The 14969-nt window shown below is 35.6% G+C and overlaps 1 protein-coding gene across 1 annotated transcript; it reads right to left on the bottom strand.

Moving 5' to 3' along the window:
• Nucleotides 1–187: 187 nt before the first annotated feature.
• Nucleotides 188–14521, bottom strand: LOC147508420 (lon protease homolog 1, mitochondrial-like). The gene is made up of 20 exons (XM_086600948.1): nucleotides 14039–14521; nucleotides 13727–13792; nucleotides 13453–13638; nucleotides 13270–13335; nucleotides 12838–12879; nucleotides 12605–12727; nucleotides 11996–12094; nucleotides 10342–10407; nucleotides 10172–10258; nucleotides 9531–9570; nucleotides 8887–9058; nucleotides 8051–8175; nucleotides 6592–6722; nucleotides 6361–6465; nucleotides 6067–6180; nucleotides 5482–5649; nucleotides 3891–3992; nucleotides 3379–3615; nucleotides 1838–2371; nucleotides 188–824 (listed from the first exon to the last, which is right to left on the bottom strand). The coding sequence occupies exons 1-20, from the start codon at nucleotides 14366–14368 to the stop codon at nucleotides 654–656; spliced, it is 2964 nt and encodes a 987-aa protein (XP_086457074.1). The 5' UTR covers nucleotides 14369–14521; the 3' UTR covers nucleotides 188–653.
• Between the last annotated feature and the right edge of the window lie 448 nt (nucleotides 14522–14969).

Genomic DNA, 14969 nt, shown 5'->3' with positions numbered 1-14969 from the left:
AGACAAAATTCATGAAAAAAAATGAGGGGCAAATACAAATGCATAATTAAGAGTTGTCAAAAACACCCACATAACTCGAGGGATTGTTAGATGGTTCTTTTATTCAGTAAAGTAAGTGATTTCCCAAAAAAACCAGGATATGAGGGGTGATATTCAACAATTTCCCAACAGGATATGAGGGGTATTCAACGTTTCAAACTACATATACGAATATGATCAATAAATAATGGGAGCTAAATAATGGTCTGATTGACGTTCATAAATCAGCCCATACAATGTAGAAAGACAAGTAAAAATGTTACAGAGATTAATGTGCAAAGCTAATCAGCATAAAACAGAAGGAATAATAAAATTATTTATAATCCCCCAAACGACCAGAATTGTTACAGCTATGGGAGTATTGAATTTTACATGCTTGGTAAAAGCAAAATGAATGATTATTAATCATTGATCGACCAAGAGGCTCGAAAAAATACCTTTTCTAATTACTACACCTCTATACTATTATCTTAAACCGGGGGAAAAGGAGAAGGAAGATGCACCTACAAAACTTCACTTGGCCGAGTTGCAATTGTGGGCAAAGAAAGCTTTTTACTCTTCGGAGCAGAAAGGTAGTAATGACTGGAGCAAGGAGAAATTATGATAGTTGCACTCTAATCATCGGCAAAAGCCAACTTGAAAATCTGTTCATAATCTTCTACAAAATGTACTTCAAGACCCTCTTTCACATTGGCTGCAAGCTCATCAAAATCCCTTCTGTTAGCAGAGGGGAATATAACAGTCTTCACGCCGCTCCTCCTTGCAGCAATAGTCTTCTCCTTCACCTGTTAAGTAATATCCATCAGAAAATATCTTTCTGTGAGCAAAAAACTGCAGTCAGATGTGGAAGCTAATTCCAGTATGAAATTGTGCATTCAATATATATCAGTTTAATGAAAAGGCTCTAGTTCTGTCGGTATCAATGTTTAATATCCCAAGACATCCAAGATTTTTTTTTTTTTGTTTTTTTTTTTTTTTTTTTTTTTTAATATATATAAGCTGCTCAAAGCCTATATATATATATATATTACCTATTATTTCAATAAAAACCAAAACCCAACAAAACAAAAGTAGCAACATCAACCCAAGAGAAAATAAAAATAAAAGTAAAACCAAAAACGAAAAACCTGGTTTTCAGCTATCAGGCACTTTATTATATATTAAAGGTGCATGCACTGGCTAGCAAGGCCAAAAATATCAATTTTGTCCTATATATCTGCCCCTGAATTTATATATATGGGAAGTATTTAACCAATATATTCAGGTGATTCAAAAATATCATCCGTCACCCGCATTTCTGATATACATCGCCAATACTTGCAGAGATATCGTGGTAATTTTGGCCATGCTGCCTAGGAGCTGGGAGTGAGCATAGGGACTAGTCCCTCATTACTCAAGGGCTCAAGGGGCAGGCAGTTAGCAAAGAGTATGCACGTTTTTCAATGCTATCTTACCATAACTAGTTAGATTACACAATGAAAATAGTATCATGGGAATCACAGATGATTTCTCCAAAGCAAATTTTCACACATGATATAGCCAACAAAAGTGTTTAAGAGTTTAATCAGGAACGTCGATGAAAACTTCGGAAAAGAGAATGACATTTCATACAGCAATATACGAAATAAATCAACAGTTCAAACTGTTAGGAACAGGATGTTGTAGAAATAAATATGTATGCTATACTAAAGGAAAATCATTTTCTTGAAATGGTATTGAAGTTTGGGTTGCATTTCTATACCTTTATTATAGCTATAATATGTTGCAAGGACTAAGGATATAAGTTTAGGTTGCATACCCCGCCAATTGGAAGTATTTTTCCTGTCAATGTAACTTCTCCAGTCATAGCTAGATCTTTCTTCACAGGCTTCTTCATGGCAAGAGAAAGCATCGAAGTGATCATGGTGCAGCCAGCACTTGGTCCATCCTTTGGAGTGGCACCTGCTGGCACATGGAGGTGGAGCTTAGAATTCGCAAAGAAAGAGTTATCAGGTTCCTTCCCAAGCAAAATTGCTCTAGCAACTGTATGTGCAATCTGTGAGCTCTCTTTCATGACATCTCCAAGTTGCCCCGTGGCATGGAGTGCACCTTTTCCATCTCCTTGCTCCACATGGGTTGTCTCTATATATAACGTTGAACCACCCATAGCAGTCCAAGCAAGACCCATCACAACCCCTATTGGTGTCTGTTCATATATGCGCTCAGCCTGGAAAACAGGTTTCCCTACATAATCAGATAGGTTTGACTCATCAATAGTCACTTTCTTGATGGTTGCACTTCTGTCAGTTTCTTGAGCTTTCTCCATAGGCTCACTTGCTTCAGCTATATTCTCCTGTCATACAAGTGCAAATTAATAGATGACTATTGAGTATTGTATTCTCAAAATTAACAAGACTATGGTTTTCAATAAGAATTTTATTCTTCCACTTTCCAATACTACAAATTACAGGTTTAATAGATAGCATACTTAAAAGCACATACTAATATAATTGTATCAATAATAAATCAAACTATTCAGAAATGAGAACCATAGGTATGAGCTTTTGCGAAAAACCACACATACATACACATAGAATGTTTCTTCTCCTTTTTTGTCATACATTGTGCTGATTAAAAGCAACCACACTTCATAAATTTATCTAGAACCAACACAGATCGGTCACTTCAAAAGCTGGATCTTGTTCGGTACGGTTAAAAAATACAACGCCACTCAAGCATTGTACGAAAATTCATTTAAGATTACATTAAGAAGATACAAATGTTATAGCAAAAACAATCCAGAATATTCATCATCACTAGCAGTGTTACCACTCTGTTATTTTGGTCATTCGTTGTCACATAGGAGATCTCATCCTACAACATCTTTAGTTTTTAAATATACCATCTCTGCTTTCACTGGGGAAAATGGGGGTTTTAAGGGTTTACAGCCTTGTGGGAATAACGTTGTAGCTATCAACCAAGAAAAACAAAGCATCATTTTGATACTCATATATGAAAAAGGAGGTTCATTCTTCATAAGCCAGGCTAACTAACATTGCGTCTTTAAAAAATTGAGTTGCTTTACAGATATGATTGTACTATTCAAATTAAACTTACCACAAGCTAATCTGTATTTAATATCTTTTAAGCTCGTGGTTTTCAAGTAATACGAATAAAATCAAGAAAAGTTCTAGCATATATTTCCATATCACTGGCTGGATCTTTACTGTCTGGTGAAAATGAATTTCAGGACAATTTTTTCAGTGACTTCTAGACTGCTAGTCTCAAAACATCTTCTTCCTGCTAATCATAAGCTCTTAAAATAATTCAACAAGTAAACTAATTGCTGGTGATTGATACCTTAGAATCAACTTGGATTTTGTCACATGGCAAATCTGAATGTATTTGTTCAGCTTCCGATGAGGTTTCCGTAGCTTGTACTCCAACAACAGATTCTTTTGATTCAGCATTTATTGCCTTTCCTTCAATACTAGATTCGCCAGAAACATCGAGAGACTTCTTATCTTCATCAGCCTCAGCAACCTGGACTTGACTTGTTTCATCTGGTCCCGCTTCCCTCACAAGTTGCAGAGCAATCTGTCAGGCAGTTAAACATAAGACATACAGTAATGGAATTCATTATCATTCTCCTATGTTCTACGGATTTCAACCCCACACACTCCAGAATTACCAGAAGTATATTGTGGGAACTGTACAGTGGAAATAGTACAATATATTGAAAAGTTAGAACCAGGTGTATATGACACAATAGGGTCAAAGAGTAACTTGTATGAATATATTCTTGTTGCCACACAAATCATATAGGTCTCAGGAATATTGAGTCGTCCTCCAAGTGCAAACTAAGGACAAACCTTACGATATATCTTCTCAATCTGCTTTTGTAGATTTCTTACTCCTGCTTCTCGGCAATAACTTTCTATCAAAGCAAGAAAAGCTGCCTCCTTCACTTCCACCTGTCAATAAGTTTCAAGCTTTAGATTCACTACTCAAATGTGTACCCACAACTATCTCCATCTATAGTAGGAAGATAAAGTGAGAAAGAGAGTTGGAAAACAGATCAAAGTTGAGAAACAGTCGAGTTTGAATAACCGAACAGAAGACAATGCCTCTTAGCCACCAAAACATAAAAGACTTCTCTTGTTCTCTTATTATTTTTCTATTTTACAGACCAAACCATACATATAAGTATATAGAAATACAAAAGATGTCCTATCTTGATGGCTGATTATTCCAGACAATCAGTTGGGGAAAATTTCAACTGCGTTACCAAGCAAAACTAAATCCACCTGAAAATGCTGAAGCACATGTTAAGTACTTGGGTTTTCCCTCTATGTGGTCCTATACTTCTATAGACATCCATATGAATAAGAAATATGGACATATATAAATACAGACAAATATTAAAATACATAAATATGGAATCTGAAAAGATGTCCTATCTAGATGGCTGCATATTCCAGTACATAAGTTGGTGATAACCTGTATTGTGCTACAAATATGTCAGACCAAAAAAAGGATCGTACTTTTCAGCCACCAGTTTGGACAAGTATTCATGATTTCGTAGTGTGTTGATTCACTTGCTAAATTATACTTCTAAATATCATGATAAATAAAAGACAGAGACCAAATAAGCTTGGTTATGTTGGTACACGTCTAAGAGGTCAGCTGATTAAAAAGATCCTCTCATATGCAGCATTCAGGCTGCTGTTCACCAACTGAGCTATCGCAACTAAATTTGGCGTGCATAAATTATAAGGATGTTAAAGGGCATCGAACCCATCTAGAGTTGGTTATGAGAGCAAAATAGATTTTCGCATAATAGGAACAAAACTTTGGGAGGAACTTTCATAGCTATCTCTGTAAACATTCTATTTTCTTGGTCTTGCTCAATAATCTTATCAGTGTTATCTGCACCATCTTATCAGAATTACAACAATTTACACCCCAATACATTAGAAGGGAGGGTGAAAAGATCAAATTCATTGTCAGCATAATGTCAAAAATTGCATGTGTTCACTTCTATGTAACATGGGCACACCATATTTTAAAATAATTCTGTGTCGGAAACAAATCCACGTGTCTGTGTCGGACACAACACAGACATATATTGTACGTCGTACGCCACAATTTTTAATATTTCGCCATGTCAGACACTTTGTATCCGTGTCAGATATGGACACACATATCCGTGTCAATGTAACTTAGATTCACTTCCTTAAGAACCACGTTACCAGTGATACAAAGAGGCAAACACCGGGTTATAGAATGACACAGCTTAAACATATTCCAGTTGAATCCAATCCCAAACCATGAAATATCCAGTTACCAAAACGACCAAGGAAAATTTGACAATTGAGGATAGATATACTGCCATGCTTCACAACAATTGTGTCATGCTACAGAGCAATTAAAGCTAAAAGTTGGTAGAAAAAGGATATTTACTTGTTCAGGTGTGATACCACAAGCTTCTCGAGTTGTCTTCTCTAAATAGTCCCTCGCAATGTGCATCTTCTCATCAGTAATATAACCCGCAATAGATATCACCTCCATTCTATCAAGGAGAGGATTCGGTATCATCTCCACTACATTAGCGGTACAAACAAACAGAACCTGAACAATACCCAGAAAAGATAATCAGTCAAACAAATCGTTTTCATGAAAACAAGGTTAAACAAAATAAAAAACAAGATAGAATAAGACGAATATGAAGAAAAAACGTCAAAATCGAAGCTATCAGATGCATGCACTGAAACCTTCAAGGAGAAGAAAAAAATCAAGAAAGTGTACTATAAGGTATAAAGTGTAGTTACATCTATTTGGTGCGACAGATTCACACCAAATTCTCATACACTACCAGCTACCGTTCAGATTGTGGTGTACAACATTGTTTTAAATTGCTAAAGTTGTCATATTATGAAGTCAATTGTAATGGGATAAAGAAAAAGTTCGATGTAACAAGGAGTTGAGCACCCACTTCAATATAAACTATAAACATTGAAATGCTAACAAGGGGTCATTTTTCCTCACCTTTGACAAATCAATAGGAACATCAAGATAATGGTCTAGAAAATTTGCATTTTGTTCTGGATCAAGAAGCTCCAACAAAGCACTTGCTGGATCACCAGCATGTCCCCTTCCCAACTATTGCAAGACAGACAATCAAAGATATGAGTGAATCAGTGATCACAAATCCTAAAGCAAGTGATAAACTTTAAGTTAGCTAACACAATGTTTCACTAAAATATTGCAAATAACCCCAACTTTGGATTAGACGTTACATGCACATTTTCTGCAAGAAAGCAAATATAGTCAGTACCATACCTTGTCAATCTCGTCAATTAGAACTAGCGGATTCGATGTTTCAACATTTTTCAAGCATTGAACCATTTTTCCTGGCATGGCACCAATATAGGTTCGGCGATGTCCCTGCATATCATTACTAGAGTTAAATTCACATGTAAACTTCTCACAGTGACATTATATATTCATTATTATTTATTGGTGGAATTGACAACTAGTTGACTGCCTCGTCCGAAAGAACTCCTATGATACCTTGATCTCAGCTACATCAGCCAATCCTCCCACGGAAAATCTGTAGAATTTTCGATTCAGTGCACGTGCAATTGAACGACCAATGCTTGTTTTACCCACTCCGGGAGGTCCTGAGAGACATATAATTTTTCCTGCAATAGAAATGATACATGAAGCCAGGGGCTAAAGTTCTCCATTAAAAAGATAAGGTTAATACAAAGTACTAGTGATTATGTCAGGAATTCCAAATGTGAAACAATCCCTCAGTGGTAAATTGGTAAGTGATGCAATAGAAATGAAAACTCAGTATCTCTTACTCACAAAATAAACAAAACAGATTAATATAAGGAATCTTCAACAATCTTACTACATAGCTATGCGGTCACAACTTTGGCATAAAATATCATCCACCTCAAGGTACTGCTGATTTCTAGACAAACCAATGTAGCTAGCTCAAAGAAAGCACCTACCCAGCATGTGGAATTCATATCCATATACATACAGGGGGGGCTTTATCTAGACTCCACTAAAACGTAATCCAAAAAAGACTCCACCACTTAATAAAAATGAGTTAGAGGCTGATTTTTGGTGAACATGATTTCCCCACAATAGAGATCATCCTCACAAAAAATCAGCTCACCTGAACACGTCTACCATTGTCAAAACTTATTCAGATTGTTGTGGGTTTATCCAACGATCCAGATTTTTTCATTTCCAAAACAAATTTTCAACAAGATTAGACATATTCGATTGAGCGTAATAATTGTGGGGCTGACCTCCATCGTGCAAAGATCATCTTCACAAAAAATCAGCCTCAATTCATCTTGTAGGTTCACTTTTGGTGGTGGAGTCCTTTTGGAGTCTACTTAAGGTGGAGGTCATGTAACGGGCGGATCTACATATTCCCCTCGAACTACCTGATTTTTCTTTTGTTTTTTTGTGAACTTGATCTCCACATCTCCCAACCTAGAACTCAATCCTCATAACAATAATAACAGCTCATTTAAGATTTCTAACTTTGTCGAATAGAAACTTTGCAAGCGTGAACGAAAATTTGTTAATTTTTGGAGAAGCACTTTTGACACGCTAAAAAATGTCCAAATGAATTTAATACAAGGTCGATATGCACGGCGATCACCATTACTCATTACATTCAAAATATTTGAGACAGGTTTAATACAATACATATTGACACACGAACATATATACATCTCTTTGTACATTTTTCAATTTTTGTGTGCATCACTTAATTAATCGAGAAACCTACAGAATTAATTTATGACACATTTTTTAAGAGATGATCCTCAAAAACAATTAGCTCGTTTGATTATTAACACAAGTGTGTCTGTATGGGTCGTGAATATTCCACACCAAGTGCTTTCTGGAAATGACAATTCTAGGAAGAATCAGTCATAGAATATATAAGAACACGCACAAGTTTATGAAATATTGTTTATTCACATAAAGCATCCTTACCAACCTTGCGAGGTTCCTCTGAGCTTTCCAACAGCTATGAATTCCAGTATCCTCTCCTTAACATCAGTGAGACCATAATGGTCTTCATCAAGTATAGTCTGAGCGCGATGGACATCAAAGTTTTCATCACTGCAGTAAATTCAACCAAGATTTGATTCCATTGTAGCATATGCTTCTAAAAGACAGAAAATCTTACAAAATTCAATGTTCACACGAACTTATTCAAAGTCAACTATACAAAATCTTGAAAAAGGAAAAATGAACACTTGGTCAGAGTCTAAGGATGTCAAATTGAGTTCTCAATTGAAAGTCAACTCGAGAAGAACAGAAACAGGCAAGATTATATTGGTCCCAACAACTGATCAGGTGCCTCCATGAGCTCAGGGAGCATTTGTAGTTAATAACTATAATTACAATATGTTCATCGCATGTAAATGAGGTTCCTATCTATGAACTATTCAGGGAATTTATTACAAAGCAATATAGAGTGTTCCATATGAACATTTTTTTTAGGATGAGAAAATTCCAACTAACATTTTCCAAATCTCGAAGCAATTCACTTACTCACTGTCATAATGGCCTACAGCAACATATATATCTCAGCATGTGAATGACTACCCTTTTTGCCAATATTTGACATTTTCGCATAAATCTGGGGACTACCCATGGAATTCCAGAGAAATACAAGCCTTAACCCCAGGTGGTATTGCTCATGTGTTCTGCTGGGAAACTATTAAGCACCCCATCAGGTTCTAAGGATCACAATAACTACTGATATTCACATTTATATTCAAGGAAATATTTCTTAGTGAGAACATGAAGCATGAAAGTTTATAAGACCTGTAGGATCCCCAAGGCAGTGCGGTGAGCCAATCAAGATAAGTACGAGTCACATTAAATTCACTGGAACTGGCTTCTAACAGTTGTAGCTTTGTGAGCTCTTCTTCTATGACCTGCAGAACATGAGGTGGGCATTTTTCCTTCTTCGGTTCAAGTCTTTCCCTGAACTTTGCTGTAGGTGAATAAAAGGAAAATTTAGAAAACATGTAAATTTGTATTTACTGACCCAGATCCATAAAAACTCCTATAAAGTGGAGGATATTGTAATAGGTTACAATGTATACAGGAAGAGTCCAGCCAATCATGTATCTATAATACAAATAAACAATAGCATACAGAATGCACGCAGACAGTGAGGAATCAGAACAAAACCTAACATCCAATACTCCAATTGATATCAATATGAGGGACCCCTTTACAAACTTTTTGAAATCCTAAGGATGTGACCTGTAAACCTCTCTCTAACTGTACCAATAATAATCCCAAAGAGTATAGTGATCAAACTACAAACAACTAACTTTTGCCTAGAGATCATCTAGTAGGAACCAAAGAATGGCCTACACTCTACGCCACTACATGTAATTGCAACCTCTCGTAATTCTCAAATGAGTAATTCATCAAGAAAAATATTTAGTAGAACTAACCAGAAAGTGCCGTTTTGTCATCTGTCTCCAAACCAAGCTCCTGAATCAAGAAAAATATAAGTCAACATCAGTCACAACCACCCAACCACCTTCAACTGCGAAAGATGCCTATTGTGTATAACACGACTAAGGCACAAACTGACTGAACTCATGTTAGTTTATATGACAGTTGAAACTAGCAACATTGATTATAGCAGTTATAATAAAGGTCAGTGTACTATGGATTGATATTACACTTTGGAGTAATAGCCAACTAAAGGACACGGGTTATTATTCTTGCAAAATATGCTTAGATGTCATACTTTCTGTGATTACAGTATTCAAAGAAATAGACCTATTTTTGCGAGTTGAGAAAATTGTAAATTTGTAATCCCAAATTACTCAAGTTTATTTTGATCATATTAAGAGAACATTATACTAACTGTAAGATTCTAACCATTTTGGATTGATCCTAAAGAGAATCTTCTACTCATGCATCTAAACTAATGACGGAAGATTTCAATTGGTGTGAATGTATGCAACAGTCCTCTACAGCAACAAAACAATCACCTAGTCATTTCTTTGTAGCATCACTTCCAAAACGGACAAGAAGTAACATGGGTAAACAATTACAAGTAAAAATCTACAAGTGTACAGTATACCTTCTTTATCGCCTTAAGCTGCTCGTTCAATAGGTACCGACGCTGCTCACCACTTATCTTTTCTTCAATGGCTTTTGCAATTGCTTCCTGGCACAGAATCAAAAGAATGTACATAGAACAAAATCTAGATTACAGGAGTGTTTTAACAAAATGGTAATATGATGAAGTACCTGTATTTTGCTGATCTCCATTTCTTTCTTCACCAATTCTAGAGTCAGTCTTAAACGCTCATGCACCTGAATTGGCAGAAAACATGGAGAGTTGCACAACATTGGGATATAAAGTTGAACAGGTACTACATGTCCACTAGTCAAAAACAAAAAGATAATAACTACGTGAAAAGGAAATAACTTGAGGAAGATAATACCACACAGAGATCATTGCACAATCAGACAAATATATCGTTTTTCATTTAACATACACTGGAATTGGCAAGATAAGATGTAAAATCAGAAAACAAAGTATAAAACATTTTTCTAATTTTAAAGATCAAAGGCCACAGCCCACAGCTAGGGGTGCAAGTGGATATCCAAATATTCGAATCCGATTCGAATTCGTATTCGAAAAATCAGATATTATCCGAAAATTTCGGATTCGGATTTGGATAATTTTTTTTTATGTCCAAACTGGTTTCGGATAAGGATTCGGATACTGCCATATCCGCATCCGATAATATCCGATCCGATTTAAAAAATTAATAGTTATTATATATAATTTATTTTTTATTTTTATTGTATAAAATATTATATGAAATCATAAACTAATAATATAAAACTATAATAACAAAATAATAATAATAAATGACAAATATATATATTTATACTAGTTTTTATAGTGGTAAAATGAATTATTCAAAGCAAATAAAATTTAATTAATTTTAATTTTCGGATCGGATATTTATCCAATATCTTATTCGGATATCCGAAATCGGATTCGGATAAAAATTTTAATATCCGTCAGATTCGGATTCGGATATCGGTATAAATTTTCGGATTCGGATACAGGCATATCCGAATCCGAACCTATCCGTTTGCAGCCCTAGCCACAGCTTGAATTTCTTAGGAAAAAACGTTCGTACAAATTCTGTTTTTTATCGGTAAAATGGAGCTATTTCATGAGATCAAAGGAAACATATGCATGTATGATGAGATATGGGTGTGCTTGAATTACGTTGAATAACACCTACAAAAAGAAACTAATACAGCCACTTTCCATAATTACATACACACAAAAATTGAAATTCCAAAGAGCTATCCACAATTTTTCCAGACGCGGTCGAGATGATTCTATCTCTCTGTTTTTTTCCCCCCTTCGTCACCTTTGTCTGAATTCCTGTGTAGGAACTTTACTTTCCAAAATCCAAATTTCTGTAACTAGTCTATAATAAATCTCTATTGTTTCTTTCTTCCTCAACTCGTGGGTCAGTCTTCTCTTCTTATTACTTTATGTTGATGATATGATCATCACTGGCTATGACTCTCAGGGAATTTATGATATTAAACACTCCTTCAGTGTCAGTTTGAGATTTTTTATTCCACTAATCTCCTACATTTTTCTTCTTTTCTTTTTGCTGAAAAATTATCAAACATCGACAATGAGAAATTTGGAAACGAAATTCTTTTAACAAGCTCAATTACCGTTTGTTTGAGTTCATTAGTATCACCATAATGATGAAAAACAGTCAGTAATGTACACCACAATTCTTTATATATTAAATTAGTATGCACATAACCGTGTCAGACAAAATAAGCGCCTTTATTATCAGAATAGGCCAAAATTCATGACACATGATGAGCGAACACACAAGATGAAAACTATGCTTACATCTAATTCTTCAAGCACTTCCTGGCATTTTGACTTGTTAGCACCTGAAATAGCAGCTCCAAAATCGGCCAGCCTTGGATACGTGAAATCCCCAATATGCTGCAGTTAAAAGCTAAAAATGATCAGAAAACATGTGCCATATAGCATCCCCATGTAATTATGTACAATACATATCAAAATCATAATATGAAGAAAGTGTTCATTGATAAACCAACAAAGAGTGTACATAAGCCGGAATTGCAATCTTCAAGATGATAAAATAAGCACCAGTCATTAAAATAACTAGTATATACTGATTCATTCAACCACAATGATAACATGCCTGGAATAGGCCAGGTACTATAAACACCTCAACAAATGGATGGTTCGTGTATTGGCTCAATCCATCTTGTTACCCCACCCATGTCAAGTACAGTACACTTCCGCAACCCTTTCCCTACCCATATTCATCACGTCCCCATATAGGAGCTTCTCCAGCTTCTTATAGTTGATCAACTAGTTTTGCTTTCAACAGTGATGTGAGGACTGGAACTTACTCATCTTGATTTGTGAACAAAAAAAAGTTACCTAAATCCACCCAAAAAAACGAGCATATAAGATATTACACACCTGGGTATATGTTTGAACATGGTCTCTCCATAAGGAACTCGTCTTGAGAACATCTCTTAAGGTCGATATAACTTCGAACGATGTTGCCTTCAAAATGTCATCATCCTTATTATATTGTTTATCCTGCAAAACAAAATATAAAAGCATAAACTTATCTTAGGGGGGTCAAGGTACAGGCAAAAAAGATAAAGTTTTGTCCGCCTCCCAAAAGAAAAATAGGTCAGGAAAACAACCTTTAGATGATCAACCTTCACAGTGAGTGGATCGTCAGTCACCTGCACAAAAGAATTTTAGATCCTTGTCGTTAGTGGGCTTTGGTAAAAATGTTCTCATGAGAGAAATTTGTATCAGGCAACTAAAGAAAATCAATAGTAATGCTGTCTTAATAATATAAATTGTAACCACAAAAACAAAATTGAAAATATAAACAAAATATCTAATAAAACCAATAATATCCCAATAACCAATCTCAAAATGACATTCTTTTGGAATAAATAAAAAGAAGAATAAAATAAAATTCAAGTAAGGAGTTGATGGATCTTTTTATATTTTGCAAGAAGCAAGTTCAAAAATGCCAATACAATTACTCTTTTATTTATTGCGGGACGACATCAAGACATTGAAAAGAATTCAGAATCTTATGCTGCGTCCAAATTACAGCTTACCATCTCAGTCATCCGAAGCCGCCGATGGCCCATAAGCACTACAAGATCCCCTTGTATATTGGTTATCTGTTCAAAAGATACAGGGTAATACAAGTGTTGTGACTTAACAGTAAAGAGAATAAACATCCATTCTAATAAGACAACTTGATAGGCTGCCTAAATCTTTGTGCAAAAAATAGATACCTGGGCTAGGGTTCCAACTTCATGAAGACGATCGTATAACTCCTTTCCCTTCAGATCAGAAATGTTTTTCTCTGCTTCTGAACCAATGCTAGGATCAGTACCTGGCTCATCTTTAACAAGAAAAGCACCCGCATATGGAGCATGCCGTTTACGACTCTCAACTAGAGCGGCTAACATTTTAGGATCCTGAATAGATATCGTGGCCACAATAATGATGAGTCAGTCCTTGCAACAACAACAACAACAACGTTAATAGTAATAGAAATTGTGATACCTTCACATTGACAGGCATGTAGAAACCAGGAAACAGTGGCCTATGAGACAGGGGTATTGCTAAGACCTGCCACAAAAACACACATATAAGAAGTCAATAACCACAAAACAATGGGATAAATTTATGTGTCAAATAAGACATGACACATTCAAATGACAAATAGTATAACTACACTATCTACTTAGCACCATCAAATTTATAACAACAAAACAAATGATAATCATTTCCAAATATTGCTCAACACACAGCATTTACTTTTTATATTCTATAACCAAATAAGTAAAGCAAGGGTAATCTTAATCATAAAACTACCTCCAAATAATCTTCGGGACGAGGGTTAGTCGAAACGATAACAACAGAAGAGCTTTTCGAATCGATTTCCTCTACATTTTCAACAGCAGCTTCAGCTTCAACTTCAACAACACTACTACTACTACTAGAATTACCAGACCCATCACTAGAATCAGAGCAAAAGAACACTCTTTTAATGTAAAAAGAAGTGTTCTTTTCATTTGAACTCCTTATAGAATTCAATATTCTAAGTAAAGGGCCTTTATTGTCTCCTCCATTTGATGGTAATAATTTACTAGTGTGGGTCTGAAATCTGTGTTTTAAACACGAATTTGATAAAACCCTCAGCATAATGGGTAACGGTTTGAAATTTTGAGTGTTGAAATGTTTGAAATTTTGGTATTTTGGGGTTTATAGAAAGAGAGGAACCGCCATTTTGTGGAGTGGTGAAGTGGAGAAGAAGTAAATTTTATGTGATTTTGTTGTTTGTTGCAAAACCCTCTCTGCTAAAACCCTTAGGCCCAAACTTATATATTTCTTCGGCCCATAAACACATTTGGGCTTTTTACAGGCTTTTTAGGTTACATCTTCTAGGTTTGGTACTCTTGGGCAAGGAATTAAATTTCGTTTTTGGTTATTGTTTTGGTGAAAATATATAAATTTTCGAGAAAATTTCGCGAAAAACAAGAGAAAATATGTGAATACATCAACAACAAACAAAATGGCGTAGCAAATATTCTTTCAAATTTAAATGTCTATACACAAAAAATGACCAAGATGAACAACTCACTCTAGGGGTGGGCAATGGGCCGGGTCGGGCTAGCCCGGCCCTAAACATTTAAAGCCCTTCAAATATTAGGGTCGGGTCGGCCCGGCCCTAAAGTCAAATATAGGGTCGGGTCGGCCCTACCCTAAAAGTCGGCATATAGGGCGGGTTAGGGTCGGTCATTAA

The sequence above is a fragment of the Coptis chinensis genome, chromosome 3 (genome assembly GCF_015680905.1).
Source record: "Coptis chinensis isolate HL-2020 chromosome 3, ASM1568090v1, whole genome shotgun sequence".
NCBI lineage: Eukaryota > Viridiplantae > Streptophyta > Magnoliopsida > Ranunculales > Ranunculaceae > Coptis > Coptis chinensis.
The sequence above is the reverse complement of the archived record's forward strand: the minus strand, read 5'-3'. Positions and strand labels throughout refer to the sequence as shown.